Below are 26,880 nucleotides of genomic sequence, written 5' to 3'. Positions count from 1 at the left end.
TAGTCAGAGTATGTATGTCGATCAGGTAAGCTACACGATGTTGCGGCGCGCGCGCACGCACGCACGCTGATCCGATTTGCTAACATCTCGGTTGCTTTCGTCCCCTGTTGCTTTGTACGTCCAGACAGCTTTGTTCCCCGTTCCATATTGATTGACCAAAGCAGTAGTAGTAGTAATTAACTAATTAAGCTGTGTCGTAATCTCCTACGTCCCGGCTAGGTCATTGCGTTTAGGTGCCATCCAGCGGGATTTCTCTCTCGCGCGCCTATAAATTGGGCACTCCGCACCGGCCTCAAAGCGCACACTCAACACACTCTCTGCTTCAGCTAAGCAGCACAAACACGCAGGCAGAGTTACACACAGCGCGAGTGGGAGAGGCAGAGAGGCATCAGATCGAGAGCGATGGCAATTCCTGCTAATGCTGCTGTCTCGTTGAACTTCCCGGTGATCAACATGGAGAAGCTTGAGACCGGGGAGAGGGGCGCGGCCATGGAGGTCATCCACGACGCCTGCCAGAACTGGGGATTCTTCGAGGTGCCACTGCCACTCACATACTGCTATACAATTCTTGATATATGTATTTAGAAAGCAGGCATAAGCATGATTATTGACATGATTAACTGATTCTTGACATATATGTGTGCAGCTGCTGAACCATGGCATCTCCGCCGAGCTGATGGACGAGGTGGAGCGGGTGAGCAAGGCCCACTACGCGGCGTGCCGGGAGGACAAGTTCAAGGAGTTCGCGGCGAAGACGCTGGAGGCCGGCGAGAAGGGCGCCGACGTGAAGGACGTGGACTGGGAGAGCACCTTCTTCGTCCGTCACCTCCCCGCCTCCAACCTCGCCGACCTGCCCGACCTCGACCACCACTACAGGTATGCACGTACGCCTGATTCCATAATAATCAACTACTGCTACTTGGTCACTAACTAATACTCCTAATAATAACATAAGAGACCAAGGGACAGCACCAGATTCCACAGAAATTATTTGACTACTAGTTGTATTAGTCACAAAGTCATTCCTGACACAGCAAGTCGAAAAAAAAGCAGCAGATATAGTAGTGCTACTAGTACTAGGATATCAACAGGAGATGAGATTGCTTGCGCACATCAGAATCCTAAATTAAGCACAGTAGTGACCAACACGATTGGAACCACTTTTGTTTAGCCTGTGTCACTTGTTTGTCTGTTATTCCTGATAACAAAAGCTGCCTTTTTCGTGTCGTCGTTCCAGACAAGTGATGAAGGAATTCGCGTCCGAGATCGAGAAGCTGGCGGAGAAGGTGCTGGACCTGCTGTGCGAGAACCTGGGTCTGGAGCCGGGCTACCTGAAGCGGGCGTTCGCCGGTTCCAGGGGCCCGACGTTCGGCACCAAGGTCAGCAGCTACCCGCCGTGCCCGCGGCCGGACCTGGTGGACGGCCTCCGCGCGCACACGGACGCCGGCGGCGTGATCCTGCTGTTTCAGGACGACCAGGTCAGCGGGCTGCAGCTGCTCAAGGACGGGGCCTGGGTGGACGTGCCGCCCATGCGCCACGCCATCGTCGTCAACATCGGCGACCAGCTGGAGGTGATCACCAACGGGCGGTACAAGAGCGTGATGCACCGCGTGCTCACCCGCCACGACGGCAACCGCATGTCCATCGCCTCCTTCTACAACCCCGGCGCCGACGCCGTCATATTCCCGGCCCCGGCGCTCGTGGGCGCTGCCGACGCTGCTGAGAGGAACGAGGGCGAGGAGGGCACCGCCGTGTACCCAAGGTTCGTGTTCGAGGACTACATGAACCTGTACGTGCGCCACAAGTTCGAGGCCAAGGAGCCACGGTTCAAGGCCATGAAGGCAGACGCCGCGCCCATCGCCACCGCCTGATAACTGATACGCGCCCGGACCCGGACGAGAGTATTGTGAGACGTGTTTTATTTTCTTTTGGGCGTGCCATGTATCCGGTTAGCTTTATTGCTTATCAAAAATCATGGGTAATGTATTTTCGAGTCCGACTCACAGATTCTTGTCAGGGCACTAAATTCCGGGGATTTATATATTTTGCGGATTATGGCATGCTGGTACGTGAAGTTAGGAGCGTTTGCATGGTGACGTTTGACACATTTGAGTTTAATTTCTATCCTCGGTCATGTAATTCTGTTGCCCATGTGCTTGCGCAATACGGGTACCGTATGGTTGAAGCCACTATGTTTTGGCTAGGTTCAAAACAACTTTTTGTTTCTGACATGGTTGCTAGCGAGTCGATTTACTGAGCGTTCTGGTTACTGAAATTTTATTTTTTTCAAAAAAAAACATGGTAATGTTATTCAACGAAATTTGCTGCATGTCCATGGCAAAACAAACTTTTTTCACGGCCATTGATATGTCTGCAGTATGACAACTACTTCAAGCGAACACGGCAATTTTCACAACAAATCCAATGTCTGCCAGAATTTGCCATGTGGTTTGAAGAAATTGTCATGTGTGTTTGAAGAACTTGCTGTAAAAGACATTCACAAATGCCATGCTACCCAGAATGTTCGCTGGCTATTGCGGTCCAAATCACTACTACATCTGTTTCAGTTTACAAGTCCTACGCATATACCTAGGTTATCAATTTGATCACCTTAATATAAACTATATAACACAAAAATTATATCTTTTGAAAATAGAACATCTAAAGTTTATATTGGTATACTTTTTGTAATATATGACTTGTATTAGATTAGTCAAATTGACGACCTAGGCGTACGCGCACGCCCTGTAAACTGAGAGAGAGGTAGTACATCGTTTACGAGTAAATGAAGAATCTAGGTATATAATATGAGTTATTAACTATGCATGCCAACAACTCATCAATTGTTGCACTTCTTTTCACAATAAATACCAAGGCGCAAAATCATGGCTCCGCCAATGCTCTGTCAACAATTTATCGCACCATCCTCGATGGAGCAGGTACTGGCGGGATCCGATACACCTACTTTTGCCCAAAGTGACAAAATTATGTCGATCAGGTCGAATCACACCGGCACACGGGAGTGCTAAGTACTATGCAACTGTAGGAAACTAGTTGATGCATCATGATCATATACGATCGAGTAGAATGAGTGGTGTGCCATGATCAGTATCTAAGTACTTCCCGAGGCATGCGGTTACTACAAAGCGAGCTTTGCTAGACCTATGTAAAAAATCTTATGTAACTTACAATGGAGCTAACTTGGCCTGGTTTGGTTGGAAGAAAGAAAAGGCCCAAGCCCACACCGCGAGATTCAGAAGGGGTGGTGGTGTGTGGGGGGGGGGGGGGGGTTAGTTTAGGGGCCTCATTTGGTTTGAAGGATTTTCACAGGAAAAGCATAGGAACAAAGACCCCAGAGCAAAAAAAAAATATAAATGCATTCGGTTTGTAGGAAACGCATAAGAGAATCGTAAGAATGCTATTCATTTCCTGTGTCTTTGGAGAAATCTGCACACCCTCTCAAAGCTTATTTTATGCGTATAAACAAGGCAAGAATGACAATTGTCATCCTATCAACTTCCTCTACTATTCCTTTTTTTTGAGGATCACCAAGCTTTATTAATCGAATACCACAAAATGTGGGATACAAGTAACATCATGGGGTTGGCCAAACCAAACGTGGCGCCCCGGACCTAAAGACAACAAGTGCTTGGCTAACTTATGAGCTTCTATGTTTGCCCTACGACTTCCGAAAGAAAAGATACATTGAAACAAACTGGAATATGAGTGAATCTCGCTAATAATAGCTCCGTTCACACCTCTGGATCTGTTGTTTATCTCCTGAACGACTTGCTTGGCATCTGATGCTACGATCATATTTTGTAGTTGGAGGTCTTGTGCCAAGGCCAAAGCTTCTCTGCACGCTATGGTCTCCAGAATGGAGGGATCGCCAACCCCCTGTACAACCAAAGCCGAACTTCCCAGAAAATTGCCTAAGCTGTCTCTACAAACAACCGCTGCAGATCCCCCCCTTCCTTTCCGAACTGCCGCATCAACATGAATTTTCGCGAAACCAGCAGGTGGTGCTTTGGGCCGGAGGGGGTGGGAGGCCCTTGGTCCGCCCAGATGCGCGTGCGTAGGTTGGTTCTCCCTGATCAACTTCAGCTCGGCTATGTTGTTGGAAATATGCCCTAGAGGCAATAATAAAAGGATTATTATTATATTTCTTTGTTCATGATAGTTGTCTTTTATTCATGCTATAATTGTATTATCCGGAAATCGTAATACACGTGTGAATACTTAGACCACAACATGTCCCTAGTGAGCCTCTAGTTGACTAGCTCGTTGATCAACAGATAGTCATGGTTTCCTGACTATGGACATTGGATGTCGTTGATAACGGGATCACATCATTAGGAGAATGATGTGATGGACAAGACCCAATCCTAAGCATAGCACAAAGATCGTGTAGTTCGTTTGCTAGAGCTTTTCCAATGTCAAGTATCTTTTCCTTAGACCATGAGATCGTGTAACGCCCGGATACCTTAGGAGTGCTTTGGGTGTACCAAACGTCACAACGTAACTGGGTGACTATAAAGGTGCACTAAAGGTATCTCCGAAAGTGTCTGTTGGGTTGACACGGATCGAGACTGGGATTTGTCACTCCGTATAATGGAGAGGTATCACTGGGCCCACTCGGTAGTGCATCATCATAATGAGCTCAAAGTGACCAAGTGTCTGGTCACGGGATCATGCATTACGGTACGAGTAAAGTGACTTGCCGACAATGAGATTGAACGAGGTATTGGGATACCGGCGATTGAATCTCGGGCAAGTAACATACCGTCTGACAAAGGGAATAGTATACGGGGTTTCTTGAATCCTCGACATCGTGGTTCATCCGATGAGATCATCGAGGAGTATGTGGGAGCCAACATGGGTATCCAGATCCCGCTGTTGGTTATTGACTAGAGAGCCGTCTCGGTCATGTCTGCATGTCTTCCGAACCCGTAGGGTCTACACACTTAAGGTTCGGTGACGCTAGGGTTGTATGAATATGAGTATGCAGCAATTCTAATGTTGTTCGGAGTCCCGGATGAGATCCCGGACGTCACGAGGAGTTCCGGAATGGTCCAGAGGTAAAGAATTATATATAGGAAGTGTTGTTTCGGCCATCGGGAAAGTTTCGGGGTCACCCGGTATTGTATCGGGACCACCGGAAGGGTCCTGGGGGTCCACCGGGTGGGGCCACCTATCCCGGAGGGCCCCATGGGCTGAAGTGGGAGGGGAACCAGCCCCTAGTGGGGTGGTGCGCCCCCCTGGCCCCCCCTGCGCCTAGGGTTGAAAACCCTAGGGTAGGGGGCGCACCCCACTTGCCTTGGGGGCACTCCACCCCCCCTGGCTGCCGGCCCCCTTGGAGATCTGATCTCCAGGGCCGGCGCCCCCCCTGGGGGCCTATATAAAGGAGGGGGGAGGGAGTGTAGCCGCACCTAAGTCTTGGCGCCTCCCTCCCCCTGCAAGACCTCTTCCTCCTCCCGCAGTTGCTTGGCGAAGCCGTGCCGGAGTCCTGCTGCATCCACCACCACGCTGTCGTGCTGCTGGATCTTCATCAACCTCTCCTTCCCCCTTGCTGGATCAAGACGGAGGAGACGTCACGCTGACCGTACGTGTGTTGAACGCGGAGGTGCCGTCCGTTCGGCGCTAGGATCTCCGGTGATAGGATCACGACGAGAACGACTACCTCAACCCCGTTCTCTTGAACACTTCCGCACGCCATCTACAAGGGTATGTAGATGCATCTCTCTCTCTCGTTGCTAGATTAACTCATAGATGGATCTTGGTGAACGTAGGAAATTTTTTATTTTATGCAACGTTCCCCAACAGTGGCATCAGAGCTAGGTCTATGCGTAGTTCTCTATTGCACGAGTAGAACACAAATCTGTCGTGGGCGTAGATCTTGTCAACTTGCTTGCCACTACTAGTCTTTTCTTGCTTCAGCGGTATTGTGGGATGAAGCGGCCCGGACCGACCTTACACGTACGCTTACGTGAGACAGGTTCCACCGACTGACATGCACTAGTTGCATAAGGTGGCTAGCGGGTGTCTGTCTATCCTATTTTAGTTGGAGCGGATTCGATGAAAAGGGTCCTTATGAAGGGTAAATAGAAGTTGACAAAATCGCGTTGTGGTTATTCGTAGGTAAGAAAACGTTCTTGCTAGAACCCAATTGCAGCCACGTAAAAGATGCAACAACAATTAGAGGACGTCTAACTTGTTTTTGCAGCAATTGTCATGTGATGTGATATGGCCAGAAGTTGTGATGAATGATGAATGATATATTGTGATGTATGAGATCATGTTCTTGTAATAGGAATCACGACTTGCATGTCGATGAGTATGACAACCGGCAGGAGCCATAGGAGTTGTCTTAATTATTGTATGACCTGCGTGTCAATGATTTAACGCCATGTAATTACTTTACTTTATTGCTAAACCGTTAGCTATAGTAGTAGAAGTAATAGTTGGCGAGCAACTTCATGGAGGCACGATGATGGAGATCATGATGATGGAGATCATGGTGTCATGCCGGTGACGAAGATGATCATGGAGCCCCGAAGATGGAGATCGAAGGAGCTATATGATATTGGCCATATCATGTCACTACTTATATAATTGCATGTGATGTTTATTATGTTTTATGCATCTTGTTTACTTAGAACGACGGTAGTAAATAAGATGATCCCTTATAATAATTTCAAGAAAGTGTTCCCCCTAACTGTGCACCGTTGCTAAAGTTCGTCGTTTCGAAGCACCACGGGATGATCGGGTGTGATAGATCCTTACGTTCACATACAACGGGTGTAAGACAGTTTTACACATGCATAAACACTTAGGGTTAACTTGACGAGCCTAGCATGTACAGACATGGCCTCGGAACACAAGAGACCGAAAGGTCGAACATGAGTCGTATGGAAGATACGATCAACATGGAGATGTTCACCGATGATGACTAGTCCGTCTCACGTGATGATCGGACACGGCCTAGTCGACTCGGATCGTGTAACACTTAGATGACTAGAGGGATGTCAAATCTGAGTGGGAGTTCATTAAATAATTTGATTAGATGAACTTAATTATCATGAACTTAGTCTAAAATCTTTGCAAAATATGTCTTGTAGATCAAATGGCCAACGCTCATGTCAACATGAACTTCAACGCGTTCCTAGAGAAAACCAAGCTGAAAGATGATGGCAGCAACTATTCGGACTGGGTCCGGAACCTGAGGATCATCCTCATAGCAGCCAAGAAAGCATATGTCCTAGAAGGACCGCTAGGTGAAGCACCCATCCCAGAGAACCAAGACGTTATGAACGCTTGGCAGTCACGTGCTGATGATTACTCCCTCGTTCAGTGCGGCATGCTTTACAGCTTAGAACCGGGGCTCCAAAAGCGTTTTGAGCAACACGGAGCATATGAGATGTTCGAGGAGCTGAAAATGGTTTTTCAAGCTCATGCCCGGGTCGAGAGATATGAAGTCTCCGACAAGTTCTATAGTTGTAAGATGGAGGAAAACAGTTCTGTCAGTGAGCACATACTCAAAATGTCTGGGTTGCACAACCGCCTGTCCCAGCTGGACATTAACCTCCCGGACGAGGCGGTCATTGACAGAATCCTTCAGTCGCTCCCACCGAGCTACAAGAGCTTTGTGATGAACTACAATATGCAGGGGATGGTGAAGACCATTCCTGAAGTATTTTCAATGCTGAAGTCAGCAGAGGTTGAAATCAAGAAAGAACATCAAGTGTTGATGGTCAATAAGACCACTAAGTTCAAGAAGGGCAAGGGTAAGAAGAACTTCAAGAAGGACGGCAAAGATGTTGCCGCGCCCGGTAAGCCAGTTGCCGGGAAGAAGTCAAAGAATGGACCCAAGCCTGAGACTGAGTGCTTTTATTGCAAAGGGAAGGGTCACTGGAAGCGGAACTGCCCCAAATACTTAGCGGACAAGAAGGCCGGCAACACTAAAGGTATATGTGATATACATGTAATTGATGTGTACCTTACCAGTACTCGTAGTAACTCCTGGGTATTTGATACCGGTGCCGTTGCTCACATTTGTAACTCACAGCAGGAGCTGCGGAATAAGCGGAGACTGGCGAAGGACGAGGTGACGATGCGCGTCGGGAATGGTTCCAAGGTCGATGTGATCGCCGTCGGCACGCTACCTCTACATTTACCCACGGGATTAGTTATGAACCTCAATAATTGTTATTTAGTGCCAAGTTTGAGCATGAACATTGTATCTGGATCTCGTTTAATACGAGATGGCTACTCATTTAAATCCGAGAATAATGGTTGTTCTATTTATATGAGAGATATGTTTTATGGTCATGCCCCGATGGTCAATGGTTTATTCTTAATGAATCTCAAACGTAATGTTACACATATTCATAGTGTGAATACCAAAAGATGTGAAGTTGATAATGATAGTCCCACATACTTGTGGCACTGCCGCCTTGGTCACATTGGTGTCAAGCGCATGAAGAAGCTCCATGCTGATGGACTTTTAGAGTCTCTCGATTATGAATCATTTGACACATGCGAACCATGCCTCATGGGAAAAATGACCAAGACTCCGTTCTCCGGAACAATGGAGCGAGCAACCAACTTATTGGAAATCATACATACTGATGTGTGTGGTCCAATGAGCGTTAAGGCTTGCGGAGGATATCATTATGTTCTCACTCTCACTGATGACTTAAGTAGATATGGGTAGGTCTACTTGATGAAACACAAGTCTGAGACCTTTGAAAAGTTCAAGGAATTTCAGAATGAAGTAGAGAATCAACATGACCGAAAGATAAAATTCTTACGATCAGATCGTGAAGGAGAATATTTAAGTCACGAATTTGGTACGCACTTAAGGAAATGTGGAATCGCTTCACAACTCATGCCGTCTGGAACACCTCAACGTAACGGTGTGTCCGAACATCGTAATCGAACTCTATTGGATATGGTGCGATCTATGATGTCTCTTACCGATTTACCGCTATGATTTTGGGGATACGCTCTAAAGACAGCTACATTCACTTTAAATAGGGCATCGTCTAAATCCGTTGAGACGACACCGTACGAATTATGGTTTGGGAAGAAACCTAAGCTGTCGTTTCTAAAAGTTTGGGGATGCGATGCTTATGTCAAGAAACTTCAACCTGAAAAGCTCGAACCCAAGTCGGAAAAATGCGTCTTCATAGGATACCCTAAGGAAACCATTGGGTATACCTTCTACCTTAGATCCGAAGGCAAGATCTTTGTTGCCAAGAACGGATCCTTTCTGGAAAAAGAGTTTCTCTCGAAAGGAGTAAGTGGGAGGAAAGTAGAACTCGATGAAGTACTACCTCTTGAACCGGAAAGTAGTGCAGCTCAGGAAAATGTTCCTGTGGTGCCTACACCGACTGGAGAGGAAATTAATGATGATGATCAAGGTACTTCAGATCAAGTTGCTACTGAACTTCGTAGGTCCACGAGGACACGTTCCACACCAGAGTGGTATGGCAACCCTGTCCTGGAAATCATGTTGTTAGACAACGGTGAACCTTCGAACTATGAAGAAGCGATGGCGGGCCCAGATTCCAACAAATGGCTAGAAGCCATGCAATCCGAGATAGAATCCATGTATGAAAACAAAGTATGGACTTTGACTGACTTGCCCGATGATCGGCGAGCGATAGAAAACAAATGGATCTTTAAGAAGAAGACGGACGCGGATGGTAATGTCACCATCTATAAAGCTCGACTTGTTGCTAAGGGTTATCGACAAGTTCAAGGGGTTGACTACGATGAGACTTTCTCTCCCGTAGCGAAGCTTAAGTCCGTCCGAATCATGTTAGCAATTGCCGCATACTATGATTATGAGATATGGCAGATGGACGTCAAAACGGCATTCCTTAACGGTTATCTTAAGGAAGAGCTGTATATGATGCAGCCGGAAGGTTTTGTCGATCCTAAGAATGCTAACAAAGTATGCAAGCTCCAGCGATCCATTTATGGGCTGGTGCAAGCATCTCGGAGTTGGAACATTCGCTTTGATGAGATGATCAAAGCGTTTGGGTTTATGCAGACTTATGGAGAAGCCTGCGTTTACAAGAAAGTGAGTGGGAGCTCTGTAGCATTTCTCATATTATATGTAGATGACATACTTTTGATGGGAAATGATATAGAATTCTTGGACAGCATTAAGGCCTACTTGAATAAGTGTTTTTCAATGAAGGACCTTGGACAAGCTGCTTACATATTAGGCATCAAGATCTATAGGGATAGATCGAGACGCCTCATAGGTCTTTCACAAAGCACATACCTTGATAAGATTTTGAAGAAGTTCAAAATGGATCAGTCCAAGAAAGGGTTCTTGCCTGTATTAGAGGGTGTGAGATTGAGCTCGGCTCAATGCACGACCACGGCAAAAGATAAAGAAGAGATGAGTGTCATCCCCTATGCCTCAGCCATATGATCTATTATGTATGCCATGCTGTGTACCAGACCTGATGTAAACCTTGTCGTAAGTTTGGTAGGAATGTCCCGGCAAGGAACACTGGACAGCGGTTAAGAATATCCTAAAGTACCTGAAAAGGACAAAGGACATGTTTCTTGTTTATGGAGGTGACGAAGAGCTCGTCGTAAAGGGTTACGTCGACGCTAGCTTCAACATAGATCTGGATGACTCTAAGTCACAAACCGGATACGTGTATATGTTGAATCGTGGAGCAGTGAGCTGGTGCAGTTGCAAGCAGAGCGTCGTGGCGGGATCTACATGTGAAGTGGAGTACATGGCAGCCTCGGAGGCAGCGCATGAAGCAATATGGATGAAGAAGTTCATCACCGACCTAGGAGTCATACCCAATGCGCCGGGGCCAATCACTCTCTTCTGTGACAACACTGGAGCTATTTCCCTTGCCAAGGAGCCCAGGTTTCACAAGAAGACCAGGCACGTCAAGCGTCGTTTCAACTCCATCCGTGAAAATGTTCAAGATGGAGACATAGATATTTGCAAAGTACATATGGATCTGAATGTCGCAGATCCGTTGACTAAACCTCTTCCGCGAGCAAAACATGATCAACACCAGAACTTTATGGGTGTTCGATTCATCACAATGTAACTAGATTATTGACTCTAGTGCAAGTGGGAGACTATTGGAAATATGCCCTAGAGGCAATAATAAAAGGATTATTATTATATTTCTTTGTTCATGATAGTTGTCTTTTATTCATGCTATAATTGTATTATCCGGAAATTGTAATACATGTGAGAATACTTAGACCACAACATGTCCCTAGTGAGCCTCTAGTTGACTAGCTCGTTGATCAACAGATAGTCATGGTTTCCTGACTATGGACATTGGATGTCGTTGATAACGGGATCACATCATTAGGAGAATGATGTGATGGACAAGACCCAATCCTAAGCATAGCACAAAGATCGTGTAGTTCGTTTGCTAGAGCTTTTCCAATGTCAAGTATCTTTTCCTTAGACCATGAGATCGTGTAACTCCCGGATACCGTAGGAGTGCTTTGGGTGTACCAAACGTCACAACGTAACTGGGTGACTATAAAGGTGCACTACAGGTATCTCCGAAAGTGTCTGTTGGGTTGACACGGATCGAGACTGGGATTTGTCACTCCGTATAACGGAGAGGTATCACTGGGCCCATTCGGTAGTGCATCATCATAATGAGCTCAAAGTGACCAAGTGTCTGGTCACGGGATCATGCATTACGGTACGAGTAAAGTGACTTGCCGGCAACGAGATTGAACGAGGTATTGGGATACCAACGATCGAATCTCGGGCAAGTAACATACCGTCTGAGAAAGGGAATAGTATACGGGGTTGCTTGAATCCTCGACATCGTGGTTCATCCGATGAGATCATCGAGGAGTATGTGGGAGCCAACATGGGTATCCAGATCCCGCTATTGGTTATTGACCGGAGAGCCGTCTCGGTCATGTCGGCATGTCTCCCGAACCCGTAGGGTCTACACACTTAAGGTTTGGTGACGCTAGGGTTGTATGAATATGAGTATGCAGCAAACTGAATATTGTTCGGAGTCCCGGATGAGATCCCGGACGTCATGAGGAGTTCCTGAATGGTCCGGAGGTAAAGAATTATATATAGGAAGTGTTGTTTCGACCATCGAGAAAGTTTCGGGGTCAACCGGTATTGTACCGGGACCACCAGAAGGGTCCCGGGGGTCCACCGGGTGGGGCCACCTATCCCGGAGGGCCCCGTGGGCTGAAGTGGGAGGGGAAGCAGCCCCTAGTGGGCTGGTGTGCGCCCCCCTTGGGCCCCTCCTGCGCCTTGGGTTAAAAACCCTAGGGTGGGGGGGGGTGCACCCCACTTGCCTTGGGGGGCACTCCACCCCCCTGGCCGCCCCCCCCCCTTGGAGATCTGATCTCCAGGGCCGGCGCCCCCCCTGGGGGCCTATATAAAGGAGGGGGGAGGGAGTGCAGCCGCACCTAAGTCTTGGCGCCTCCCTCCCCCTGCTACACCTCTTCCTCCTCCCGTAGTTGCTTGGAGAAACCCTGCCGGAGTCCTGCTGCATCCACCACCACGCCGTCGTGCTGCTGGATCTTCATCAACCTCTCCTTCCCCCTTGCTGGATCAATACGGAGGAGACGTCATGCTGACCGTACATGTGTTGAATGCGGAGGTGCCGTCCGTTCGGCGCTAGGATCTCCGGTGATAGGATCACGACGAGAACGACTACCTCAACCCCGTTCTCTTGAACGCTTCCGCACGCCATCTACATGGGTATGTAGATGCATCTCTATCTCTCGTTGCTAGATGAACTCATAGATGGATCTTGGTGAACGTAGGAATTTTTTTATTTTATGCAACGTTCCCCAACATATGTAGCTGTTAATGAAGGCATATATGGACTGAGGACTCTGGAAGATTCCTTCATGTATGGCTTTGCGTCGAGCAGACCAAAGTGCCCAGAGTGTTACTAACATCTGCACGAACTGATCATGGGATAGTCCATCCATCAGATTGAAAAGCCACTTCTTTGCACTAGGCTCAGTGTTGGTTGTCATTTTATGTAGAAGCTCCTCATCAGCAAGGGCCCATGTGCACCTCGACATGGTGCAGTCCAGGAGTGAGTGTCTCCATGAATCCGTCATTCCGTAGAGACCACATGACGATGTGGTTGACATGTGTCTATGGGCCCTCACATCTTCTGTCGGCAGTGAATGTTTAGACAAGCGCCATAGGAACATTCTCACCTTCCCCGGTACAGCTGTTTTCCACAGAAGCTTCCACGATTTCTATTCGGCAGTGGAGATCGAAGGACCTGCCTCCTCATGCAGCCATGCTTCGCGCCGTAGCTTGGTTGCAACCAACATGTTGTATGCTGTTTTGACTGAAAAATTTCCATGACGCTCGAAGTGCCAGCTCCAGAAATCTGCCATGTTACGTGTACACAGGGGAATAGATAATATAATCTCGGCGTCCATGGGCATAAAAACCTGTTGAACGAGCTGCCGATTCCACGTTGCAGTAGTAGCATCTATGAGGTCAGCTACCATCTCCGGCGGATCTGTGACACGGCACCCGTACGGCCTCAGCATCTCATCTCTGGGAATCCAATTATCCTCCCATATACGTGTAGTCTGACCATTGCCGACACGCTTAATTATTCCCTGTTTCAAAATATCGCGGCCCTCCAAAATAGCTCTCCATGTTTGACTCGGGTGGCCTCCTAGGTTTGCCTCCAAAATGTTGCTGTTGGGGTAATAGACACTTTTTAGGAGTCTAGCACTTAACGAGTCAAGGTTCTGGAGAAGGCACCATGCCTGTTTTGCTAACATGGCCAAATTGAACAACTCAAAATCTTTAGAACCAAGACCACCCATAGATTTCGGCTGTGTCATTGATTCCCACAAGACCCAGTGTGGTTTACGTTTACCTTCCTTGCTCATCCACCAAAACTTTCGAATAAGCATATTCAAGTGTTGGCAAAGCCCTCGGGGTAGCTTAAAACAGGACATGGAGAAGACTGGTACTGCCTGGGCCACTGATTTAACAAGCACCTCCTTTCCTGCAGTGGATAGCGTCATCTCAATCCATCCTTGTACCTTGCTCCAAAGACGATTTTCAAGTACTTAAAGGCCCCATTTTTTGAGCTCCCAACATCCGAAGGCATTCCAAGATATTTCTCATTCAGAGTCTCATTGGGTACATTGAGCACACTCTTAATGTCATGCCGAACACTGTCTGGCACACCCTTGCTGAAATAGATTGATGATTTTGCATAGTTCACACGCTGCCCTGTTGCCTGGCAGTAGATGTCCAGCACTTGGTTGACCTCATTAGCACTCACACTGTTTGCCTTAAAGAACAGCAGGCTGTCATCAGCAAATAAGAGATGGCTTACTCGCGGCGCCGTAGGTGCAACTTGTAAACCTTCAAGATTGGATGACTCACTTTTAGATTTAAGGAGGCATGAAAGGCCCTCTGCTGCCAGTAAGAAAAAGTATGGAGATATTGGGTCTCCCTGTCTGATACCTCGTGATGGTTTGAATTGCTCAAGTCTCTTTCCATTGAACATGACTGAAAAGTTAACTGTCGTCACCATATTCATAACTATGTTGACCCAGTTTCATTGAAACCCAACTTTATCATAATTGACCAGAGGTACGGGCACTCCACTCTGTCGTAGGCTTTCATCATGTAAAGTTTCAGTGCACACGCTTGGTGCTTTTTTGCTTTGTTCCTTTTCAGAAAATGTAGGCATTCGTAAGCAGTGATTATGTTGTCAGTGATAAATCTGCCAGGGACAAAAGCGGATTGTTCCTCTGATATGATCTCAGGTAACACTAGTTTCAACCGATTAGATATCACCTTTGAAGCTACCTTATATAAGGCGTTGCATAAACTTATTGGTCTGAACTGAGACAGTAAGGTGGGATTTTTTACCTTGGGAATTAAAACCAACACCGTTTCATTTATGCTCTCCGCCGACTCCTTGCCTTCCACTATCAGCAGCACCGCTTTGGTTACTTCCTCGCCACATATGCCCCAATTTCGTTGGAAAAAATGAGTGGGAAAGCCATCTGGGCCTGGGGCTTTTAGTGGAAACATTTGAAACAATGCCTTCTTAACTTCATCTTGGCCATAGGGCGCATTCAGGGCCTCGTTCATGTCCAGGGTTACTCTAGTAGGTACAGTATCAATGACTTTTTCCATGTTGTTCACACCCTCGGACGTGTACAAGTCCTTGTAAAACTCATTAGTTAAAACCTCCATTTCAGCCACATCATCTGTCATTTGTCCATCAGAACACTGCAGTTCCTTAATCTGATTTTTCCTTCGCCTCCGTCTTGCACGTAAGTGGAAGAAATACGTATTTTTGTCGCCATGCGCAAGCCACTCCAATCTTGCCCTCTGCCTCCACATTATCTCTTCTCTGTGGAACAGCTCAACGAGGTGGTCTACGATTTTATGCTCTACGTGTGTCGAGCCAGCTTGGTTTGGTGCATCTCGCATATCATGCAGCGACTTTTTTAGTGCTGCTATCTCCCGCTTGATGCTGCCAAAGTGTGAGCATTCCCATCGAGATAGATCCGCCGACAGTGACAGCAGTTTGTCGCGAACATCCTCCACCGAGTCACCTTGTCGCTTCTGCTAGCCCTGTGTAATTACGTGGTCGAGATCCGGGTCTTGTTCCCAGCACAACTCATATTTAAACCTACGTGGGGCCCGGCTGCATGCATGCACATCACGTAGGTGGAGAAGCAAGGGGGCATGATCTGAACTAGCCGATGTCTTGTGCTCAAGCCTTGCGTCTGGGAAAGCCACCATCCACGCTGGGCTCGCCACACATCTGTCAAGCCGAACACGTGTATAAGTGCCACCAGCAACCTTCTTCTCAAAAGTCCACCATGGTCCTTCATACCCAATATCAGTTAGCCCACAGGTATCAAGGGCATCACGAAATCCGTCCACCTGTGCCTGACTCCGGTTCCCCACTCCAACATGCTCATGACCATGAAGTACTTCATTGAAATCTCCGATGACTTCCCATGGAGTGTCATTGGCTCCAACGATGTTTCGGAGCATATCCCAAGTCAGATGCCTCTCATTTACTTGCGCTTCCCCATAGACAAAGGTGAAGCGAGCGGGGAAGTCCACAAGTTCATTAGCAAGCACATCAATGTGATACTTTGAGTAACCTAAAACTTCAATCTTTATTTCATCATTCCAAAATATTCCAAGGCCTCCGCTCCTACCAGAGCTACTAACAGTGTAACTTTTATTGTAACCTAAAGTACCAGCTAGATTTTCAACTCTACTGCCCTCTATCTGAGTTTCAAGGATGCATAAAATAGAGGGGGCAAATTGCCTCGTGAGGTCACGAAGCTCTCGAACTGCCGTCGGCTTGCCAACCCCGCGGCAGTTCCACATGAGTAGACTCATTGCGCCTGACGCGACCCCCCTTGGAGGCCCGCCACATGCGCATCATTGGTTTTGTTTGTTGTAGAGTTCTTTCCCTGGCCTTTGTCAGTCGTTGGTACTATCGCCTTGGTTCTCTTCACCTCCTGTTTTGTTGATGGACTTTGGGGCATTTCCGGCTCTGTGAGGAGTAGATTCTGGTTAGCCCCCGTCAGCGGAAGACATGCTTGAGTGCAGCAACACCTTCGCGTCCGCTGATCCCCTCTTCCTGCGGTTGACATCTGGGTCATACCCATCAGTGTCCATCTGTTCAGCCTCAGACTCGGTTGCATCCATACGGTCATCAGATGTGCCTCTCCCCGGGCCTCGACCCGCTCGACCTCCACGGCCTCGTTCTCATCCTCGAGTGCCCCCGCCTTCGCCAGGGCCTCTCCCCGCCCCCTTGAACCAGGTGGCCTGCAGGTCTTTGAAGACAAGCTTGCTCGGGTAATGAACCCCATCCCCACACTCCTTGAAAAGATGGCCCAGATGGCCACAAACTGCACACCAGTCAGGAAGCCTCTCAAAATTCACCCTGAAAATCTCCCTAGTAACCTCTTGCTTCCTCTTGACCACCAACGACACCGCGTTCTTGAGGGGTTTTGTAACATCTATCTTGACACGCACCCTACAGAAATTCCCCTCGAAATCGGGAGACTTGGGCTCTCCATATATGAACTCGCCCACTCTTGCCGACAGAGCTTTAACCTTGGGAAAGTAACCATCCGGTAAGTCATGAATTTGCATCCAGATATCCAACTTGTTGAGGCCTATGGTTGATGGTCGTGTGAAGCCGTCGTAAGGAGCAATCACTACGGCCTTGCCCTTGAAAGCCCATGGCCCCTCCTGCATGACTCGTTCCCAATCACCCAGGCATGAAACCTGCACCGTGTAAAGATTGTCTTCAAGTGGTCTGATCTTCACCTCCTGCGCCAGATCCCAGGCCACCCTCATGTTCAGGAAGAACCAATACTGACTGTATGTCTTGTTTGTGTGGACTCGTGCCATGGCCATCCACCTGGTAGCTTCAGCCGATAGCTCCTCCTCCTCAACGATCACATCTTCTAGGGTTTCCTCATTGAGCCCTAATTCCTTCATCATGGCTTCCAGATCGGTTTTGGGTCCCGAGCTAGACGCGCCTGTTTCCATCAGATCTCTCGCCCGAGAGAAGCTTTCCGCGGGCGGTGGATCCCTAACCTCCAGCGTCTTCCACAGCCGCACCAGAGGTCCACGACCCCAGTCGCCGGAGAGAAGAAGGCCGGGGAGAGGGGACTAGGGGTCTCTACGGTGGGGGTTTCGCCGCCGCCCGAGAGGATAAAAACCCTAACAAGAGGGGACACCTAGGACGGCGCTAGATGGAGCCTCCTCTACTATTCCTAAATCTTACATTTTGGTTTCCTCGAAACTGAATGAGGCCCAGGAAGGAACCATAGGTTTACCTAGGTCTAGCATTTTTTGGTACAAAGCACATTGTCATATTCTTCTTTTTCCCGTTTTATATCTTGCTTGTTATGCACACGGTAAACAACAACGGGGATATATTAATATCACGGAGATACGAATTACATCCGGCATCTGCAACAACGTAATGTCGTAAAGATATTACGGACGTACGCACACAGTCAAAAGACAAAAAGAAGAAGAAAAAATACTATAGTGATCAATTCCTTGTAGCTACAGCACAAACCACCACCTAGACAACACCCGGTGTCCAAATTCTTCAAAAGCGACACCTGCAAGACAGAAACAGTACGCAAGTACCGTCATCGCCCGATCCTAAATCTTAGATTTTCACCCCAGAGAAGATCCTCGCTCTCAAGATAATGCTTTCAACAAGGTCACTGCCAGTCACAACCAATTAAGGCCAGACCTTGGATTTTCACCCCGAAAGCTAAGACTCTGTGATGTGCCTGTGTTGCTGCATCACTTGCCGATGCCGCTGCTAGGGTTCTAAGAATGTCCAAGCAAAACCCTCATCGCCAAGTTTTGGAACATGCGCAAGGCATGCATGATATTGTATGCGGGCATGGCCGCCCGTTGTGCACATGAACACCGCAGTACCCCGTGACGAAAGGACTCGATCATATTCGTACCACCGTAATCTCACTCACTCCATCATGCATGGGTCATGGGTGTGTCCATGTACTTGGATCGCGCCCCTGCATCTCACATGGCCACTGGGTGTGTTCGTGTGAGGGCCACAGACTACAGTATGTACGTAGTAGAGCCATGGGTCAGTAGTGTCCCTACTTTCGTATCTTCTCCAGAGCCCTTCTCGTGGGGAACGGCCCTACGGCTGCACGCCAACGGCGCATGGGCCGCAGATCCGCCATCAAAAACGGCGCATGGTCCTTCTCTCCTCGGCCGTCTCTCTTCCAGCTTTCCCGGAGGATGGATCGATGATAGTGGTATGGAAGTGATGATTGATTTCCAAAAAAGGAGATGCCGAGAAAGTTAGGCTGGCTGGTGCAGGGATAAGACGATGAGACTGCTCAAATATACTGTATACGCTATATCGTTTGGTTCAGATTTTGTTTTGATTTCTTTTTCTTTTGAAGTTGCAGATGTGTATGGGAAATGTTGAAGAGATTTGCGCGACCAAAGCGGGCATGTGTGCTACTAATGCATGCAGCCTCTGACCCAGTCATGTCCAACCAATCATTTGCTGCGACTGTGTTTATAAAAAGCATTCATATGTCTATAGGTGCAGAAAGCCAAATTCTACTGTCGTCATCACATACTTAATTACTTTCTCGATTCCTATTTGAAATTCCTGCCAAGAAGTTAACAGGAGCACATATGCAAATATTATCTGCATGAGTCCGCAAGAAGGCAGAGTTATCCGGCCAAGTGTTGGCATGCATTTGTCACACACATAACAATCCTAGACGAAGCTGCCGGGCCTGTTCACAAGAGGAACAAATAATCTTATCCGGAGGGAATCTCGGCTAAGCATTCTGCTTTTGTAAAGCGATTTGTTATAGAAACAGGAGATGAGATGAGAGCAGTGATAGCGAGGACGAGCTCACCTGCTCCTGGAAAGCGTACCAATAGGACACCGCCGCATGCACATGTTTAATCAATGCGGTCGTATGGAGAAGAGTAGAGTACAACCCATTGAACAACGTCAAGGAGACGGCGCCGTGAGAAAATGGAAGTGACGTGACGGAACCGTTGTCTGTCCCGTTGGTACATGACAAATATTTACCAGTACATAAACCGTCAGAATTAACGACATGCAGTGCCCGCTCTCCCCGCCCCCCTTTACTCGGCGCACGATGAAAAAAAAACATGCCTCTTGGGGCGCTGCACAATCTCCAGAGCTCATGGCTATGGCGATGGCGGCGATGGGAAACGATGGATTCGATCCGTTTGACATGTATGTTCCATGCCCTGGCTTTATCCTTTGTACTTGTCGGCGCTGCTACCAGATCAGTGTATTAGCATGCTCCTCCCTGTACCTCATAGGTTTTCCTTGCCGAATCTTGCCGGCGGCAACTCCATACTGCGGAACGAACCCACTGAAACTTTAGTCTGCACGCCCTCCGGGTCCAGCATGGGCGATGCCGGTGATGCCGCGCTGACATTAGAAGCAGATTTGCAAGGGGGCGACCCTGTCAGTGCCAAACTCAGAGCAGTCAACTGGGAAAGATGATACTCAGGCACAGGGCTGGACCAAAAGGTATATAAAATTAACACGGTATTTGTAGTTCTTATATGCCTTGAATTATGATACATTGTGTGCACTTCTTGGTGCAGAAAAACATTTTTGAAGCTCGACTGATGTGAGTGCCCAGTCAAGGCGTATAATAGTAACAATTAGCGAAATCTGGCAACTATTCCCATATTTATGTGGCTTCCTTGAGTGAAAGATGAACTTGGGCTACTGCCTTCAGCGGGGGAAAATTTCAGTTGATTTACTGTACAACTGTGCGTTGGTAGCAATAATAATCCGTCCCATGAGCGGGAATCCAGTGTGTTTGATTTTCAAACTCTTTCGGAGGGATCCGCTGGACGGCTGGAGCAGGTCTACTTGAACGAGCCAGCTGCATCTTCTCTTCATATCCAGTACCCGCATACAACCTACCTGCAATCAAAGGCCTGATGTGTGCCCCAGAGGGTGATGCATCCTGACCAAGGTGAGTGAACTGATAAACTCAACTGATAAACCCTGTGACGGTCTCATGGGATGAAGGTCTGGTCTGTGATATTTTTTGAGAAAATGATGCAAAACAAAGTTTGTCAACCCCAATCCGAGAAGATTTTGAGGATTTTTTATGCGTGGCATTTTGATAGTAAAGGTCTTTTTTCGGTGAGATCAGTGAATAAACTCTATATCCGATTGAGAGATGGGCCTGAAGCTCCAGCGTCATACCATGCAGAACAGACTATCCGATGGAGCAAGATTTCGGAAGTTCCATGCCAATCAAAAATTTGCCAATTTGTGTGGAGACTGGCCCATAATAGTTTGTCACTGAAAACGAATATTGAGCATAGGAAAACGTAGGGTGATATCAGAGACAGCAAGAAGATGGTGCACATTTATTCCTTTCTCAAATGCAAGGAAGTAAAAAAAAAAGCGTGGAGAATGCTGGATTTGGAGACAGCGGCAACGCTTGTGTGCATGCCCGGATGCAAAATCATTGGTAAATGAGATCCTTCAGATGGAAGAGGAAAAAACTATCCTGATATTTAGTCTGCCTTAAAACTGATGGAGTAGGAGGAACAAAAGCAATTCCGGGGAAAAAACTTGCGCCATTGACGAAACTGTATTTCAAATCAAGAGATGGTGCGCTGAATCATTTGCATTTTAATGGAATCGTGGGTTCCAATTAAAATAAAAAAAACTGGTGTGTCCGACATGTCTGCGTCTGCTTTCCAGCGGCAGCTCTGCTAGCCATGTCTCCGACACTTCGAGCTGAAGTGCTCTTGCCGTCGGCGGTGTCAAGGCACACTATGTTGGCTCTGCAGCTTATGCAGGCAGCGGGAGTGGTGCATCACATGGAGCCTGGATGCCCGATCGTTCTCCTTAAGGTACGTGCTGCTCTTAGTTCAACTTGCCCTGTCTCCCCTTCCTCGCCATTGTGCAGCGCACAAAATGTGGATCCCATAAAAAGTATAAACTGCATCCTCGCAGGACTCGGTGGAAGGCAATGCTGATGGCATATCGATGGCGGACGAAGCTGAAGTCCAGTCCCGTTTTGCAGCGGTGGAAGAGATCGCAAACTACGATTCAGAAACTCAAGCTTCTCGCCGGCGGTGACAACTGCTCTGAGATGGGTAGCTACGCCGAATCCATGACCGCCGTGATGTGGAATCAGACACCCCCATCGATGGTGCCAATCCACCGGCAAAGCAAACAAGTCCAAAAAGTACAGATAAAAGTAGTATTATCCTTAGAGGACATGTTGCTACAGGACATAAACGTCGCTGCTATTCCTTGGACGCCGTCGCCTGGCACCGTACAAACGCCCGCTCCCTCCGTTTGCCTGCCGCATTAATTAACACGTCGACTACGCACTGAAATACTGCAGGCGCTCCATATCCCGACGCAATTGGACGCCTAGCGATACCGTAAGTAGGCGAGCCCGAGCACGCCAACGAATGCAGTGATAGCGAGGACGAGCTCCCCTGCTCCTGGAAAGCGTACCAATAGGACACCGCCGCATGCACATGTTTAATCAATGCGGTCGTATGGAGAAGAGTAGAGTACAACCCATTGAACAACGTCAAGGAGACGGCGCCGTGAGAAAATGGAAGTGACGTGACGGAACCGTTGTCCATATCCCGACGCAATTGGACGCCTAGCGATACCGTAAGTAGGCGAGCCCGAGCACGCCAACGAATTTTCGGAGATGACATTCGTTTAAGTTACCTTGGCCGATTAATAAGGTTTGCGTCCTGTTTGCGTGCGCTGTCTGGGAAGGAGGCCAGCAGCAGCCCAGCAGGACGGACTAGATTTGGATTCCCGGCCGTTTGCAAAAGTTTTTCCTGGACTAAAGCTAGGCATATGTAGATCACAATCCCAGAAATCTCACGTGCTTATATATACTTGGCCTGCATAAACTGAAAGGCGTAAGTTCCTAGGGGATCGAATTTGTTTTTGGACCGTCTGGCTTTACAAGTATCGATTGGCTGGTTGTAGAATATATTGGGCGCACTGAAGCCGAACACACACACACACACACAGCTCACGGCTAGATTCGAATATGGCCAGCAGCTGGCTGACACGACGTACGGCTACGACAAAAATTGCGTGCCTCTAGCTAAAATAGCTAGTGTCGATCTATCTAGAGCCTAGTGAAAGCTTACATGCATACACACTGTATGCTGTGTCATCCTCCACTGCCCACTTGATGACTTATAGAACAGTGTACTAGCGAACATGCAAATCGACATGGACGCAATCAGACTCGTTCATCACAATGTTGAGGTTTTATTTTGTGGATTTGCTATTTCATATTTAGATGTGAAATAACTATCTCACATCTAACTTCATGGCCATTAGATCTAGCATATTAAGATTTGTGGGTTTTTTCCCTTGCTTCTTCGTGTCTTGTTTTTTTAGGAGCTTCGTGTCTTATTTGTTTGTCAAGACGCGTGGGTAACAACTTTGCGTTGCCTGGTCCTTTTAGACTTTTTATAATGGGGAGTATCATACTTCAATGCATATGATACTAGTCTATAACCTTCATAGTGCAAGTATCATAGATTAGTATCATAAATCATCTTATTTATTGTCATGCATGACTCATAGTAGCATAACATTTATTATGATATGGTATCTATTTATGTTACTCTAACCCTCTCTCTCTTCTTTAATTTGTTCGCAACATAAGCATGTTTGCTAGTCTCAAGTGCATGATATCGGTTATGTTACCCCCACTATGACCAGCCTTATAGCTGTCAGCTTTGCTTTGCTTGGGCCGCTCCTATTGTGGAATTTTCCATCGATTTTGTGTGTGTGCCGGTCTCCTGTGCACTAGTTTATTTTCATCCCAGTACCAAGTCCACCCTTGACTCATAAGTCGGCTCATAGTTTGTAGTTGTCCTAATTGCAAGTCCATCCTCTACTCGTAATTGGTATTGTAGTTTTGTGTAGTTGTTCCAGTTGTAATTTCACGCTTTACTCGCAACTAGAGCTGTAGTATTTTCATCAAAGTTGCAAGTCCATCATTGACTCGCAACTGAGATTGTAGTTTCTTTCGTTCTTGTTGCAAGTCAACCCTTGACTCGCAACTGGGTTCGTAGTTGCCCAGTTGCAAGTCCACATTCGACTTGCAAATGGTCTCATAGTTCTCCTAGTTGCAAGCCCACCCTTGACTCGCAACTAGGCATGTGTTTTGTTTTTCATCCCAGTTGCAAGTCCACCGTTGACTCACAACTAGGACTATAGTTTGTTTCATCTCAATTGCAAGTCGATCCTTGACTTGCAACTGGGCTCGTAGTTTCGTAGTTGTCCCATTTGCAAGTCCACCTTCAACATGCAGCTGGGCTCATAGTTCTCGCAGTTGCAAGCCCACCCTTGACTCGCAACTAGGCATGTGTTTTGTTTTTCATCCCAATTGCAAGTCCACCCTTGACTCGCAACTAGGGACCGTATGTTGTTTCATCCCAGTTGCAAGCCGACTCTTGACTTGCAACTAGGCTCATTATTTCGTAGTTGTCTTAATTGCAAGTCTATCCTCGACTCACAATTGGTGTCCTAATTGCGAGTCCACCCTTGACTCGCAACTGGAGCCCAAAGTTTGTTGTTGTCCCAGTTGCACGTCCACTCTTGACTGGCAACCAGGATGTTTTTTTGTTTTTATCTCAGTTGCAAGTTCACCCTCAACTCATAACTCATATCATTGTTTCACATACTCGTCTTAGTTACAAGTCCACCCTCGACTCGCAACTAGGCACATAGTTTATTTTATCCTAGTTGCAAGCCCACCCTTGACTCGCAAGTAGGCCTATGTTTTTGTCTTTCATCCTAGTTGTAAATCCATCCTTGAATCGCAACTGGAACCGTAGTTTGTTTTATCCCAGTTGCAAGTCAACCCTTGACTCACAACTGGTCTCATAGTTTGTAGTTGTTGCAGTTGTAAGTCCATCCTCAACTTGCAACTCAGCTCGTAGTTCTCCCAGTTGCAAGCCCACCCTTTGACTCGCAATTAGGCTTGTGCTTTGTATTTTAACACGTAACTTGCCCCGGCCCCTATCCAGTTCCATGTCCAACCTCAACATTTAAACCCATCCGACCCAGTTGCATGTCCAAGCGAAACATGCAACTCATGCTCGACATAGTTGCATGTCCACTCTCGGCAGGCAACTCGTTCCCGACCCAGTACCCCCATATAGTTGTATTTTTACAAATACATGCCCACTTTTGTAATACACATTTTATATTTTTTATATACATAGGAACTTTTTTAACACACAATGATTTTTTTAAATACATGATGAATAACTTTTCAACTACAGGCCCGAGCATTTTTTAGAATACATGATAAGCATTTTTCAGATTGATAATGATCATTTTTCTGAATGGAATGAAACTTTTAAAAAAATGTGTACTCTCCCCGTTCCTAAATATTTGTCTTTCTAGAGATTTCAACAAGTGACTACATACAGAGCAAAATGAGTGAATCTACACTCTATAATATGTCTATATACATCCGTATGTGGTAACCATTTAAAATCTCTAAAAAGACAAATATTTAGGAACGGAGGGAGTAATACATTTTTTTAAACATCACAAACGTTATTTTGAAATACCTGAACATTTTAAAATGTCAACATTTTATAAATTATGCAAAAAAAATTATTGAAAATTTATTAAACGAAAATAGACTAAATTCATTCATGTTTTCAAAAAATGTCCAGACTCTAAAAGTTGTAGGGGGATTTTTCAGAAGTTGTGCATGTTTTAAAATTTTGTTCGAGAAGAAATTGTTCGGAATACCAAATTTTGTGGTTATTTAAAAAATGGAATTATTAATTCTATTCACTTTTGAAAAATACATTTCTAAATTAAAAAATTGTTTGTGTTTTCAAAAATATTGAACATTTCAAAAAAAAACACAATCTGTAAAAAAAGTTTCGAAAAAATCTGAAACATGTTTCTAATCTGCATGCTGTGCTATATTCTTAACCGTTTCCTGTTTTTTTGTTGACATTAACACCTGTTGATTGGAGTGGTAGGATCTGTCATCTTCTATATCTAAATAGGGGCACCCTACTAGCTTATTTTCCTTGCTTGGCATGAGGCCACGTCACCTGAATTCTTCCAGCCGTTGATACAGTATAGCCGAGCAGTCCGCAGCCATTCGATCAAGAATTGATGAAATTTACGAAGAGTTGCCACCTCTAAGTGAAAATAACGTTTCGTTCATTCTCCCTCAGCCGTATTTCTTCTTCGACCGAACGCGTATACACAGCGCAGCACAAAAAAAAATAGAGGCAGTCATCTCTTTCAAGAACTCATCCCGATTGCTTTCTCAACCTAGCTCGACGTGGCAGCACACAAACTATGATGGCGCCCAATCGGAAGCCGCAGCTCCCTCGCTTGGTTCTCTCGACAGGGCGTCCGGTCGTTCCCATGGTCGCCCTAGCTCCTGTTTTCGATCTCCTTCGTTACTTGACAATATCTTGTTTCTCAATAGGAGGGCCGGTGATCAAGTCCTAAGTAGCGCACTATGTTACCTGCAGTTTTTTTTTTGTCGCGCTCCAGTAAAAAACAAAGAAAAAATGACTTAAATGTGAGAATCTCACGTCTACTTCCTCCGTTCCTAAATATAAGTCTTTGGAGAGATCTCACTATGGACCACATATGGAGCAAAATGAGTGAATCTACACTCTAAAAAGCATCTATATACATCTGTATGTGATTTATAGTGCAATCTCTACAAAGACTTATATTTAGAAACGGAGGGAGTAGATGTTATATGGTCACACCCTTTATTTTACTAAACACCTATACTGTCACACATTGCCGACAGCACAGGGCATCGCCTCGAGTCCTCGATGTGCACTGTTCGTGAGTGTGCTTTGAACACTTGCCATCTCGTTGATCCCGACCTCTTTTGGTTGCGATCGATCTCTTGGGCGCTAGCTTGCCGTGGATTCCAAGGGAAGATCTTCCCAGACCCGGAGTCGTCGCAGTTAGATCTTCCTCTTTGTTTTTTGCAGTGGATTATACAATGACCACTTGAGCTAGCTAGCTAGGGTCCACGATGGAAATGATCAAGGCCGTCCGGCCGTCCTTTCCACAAGACGATGCGGTCACTTGAGGCGCAATGGCAGGCAGCTCCAGTCATACGTACTAGTACTACGGATGCCGCCTGTTTGCATGCGATCGCAAGCCGTGATCTGAATCTTTGACTCGTGCGCACGCTGATGGGATCCGATCCATATCGTGCCAGGAAATCAAATTAGCTCGTACGTCTCGCTCGATCGCTTCCTCTGCTGGGTCA

At 46.8% G+C, this 26,880-nt stretch overlaps 1 protein-coding gene across 1 annotated transcript; it reads left to right on the top strand.

Annotated features, from left to right (window-relative positions):
- The first annotated feature begins 277 nt into the window (after nucleotides 1–277).
- On the top strand, nucleotides 278–2,003 carry LOC123138397 (1-aminocyclopropane-1-carboxylate oxidase 1). The gene is made up of 3 exons (XM_044558370.1): nucleotides 278–534; nucleotides 647–876; nucleotides 1,238–2,003. The coding sequence occupies exons 1-3, from the start codon at nucleotides 403–405 to the stop codon at nucleotides 1,869–1,871; spliced, it is 996 nt and encodes a 331-aa protein (XP_044414305.1). The 5' UTR covers nucleotides 278–402; the 3' UTR covers nucleotides 1,872–2,003.
- Nucleotides 2,004–26,880: the final 24,877 nt, after the last annotated feature.

The sequence above is a fragment of the Triticum aestivum genome, chromosome 6B (genome assembly GCF_018294505.1).
Source record: "Triticum aestivum cultivar Chinese Spring chromosome 6B, IWGSC CS RefSeq v2.1, whole genome shotgun sequence".
NCBI lineage: Eukaryota > Viridiplantae > Streptophyta > Magnoliopsida > Poales > Poaceae > Triticum > Triticum aestivum.
This window is presented reverse-complemented; position numbering and strand designations above follow the sequence as displayed.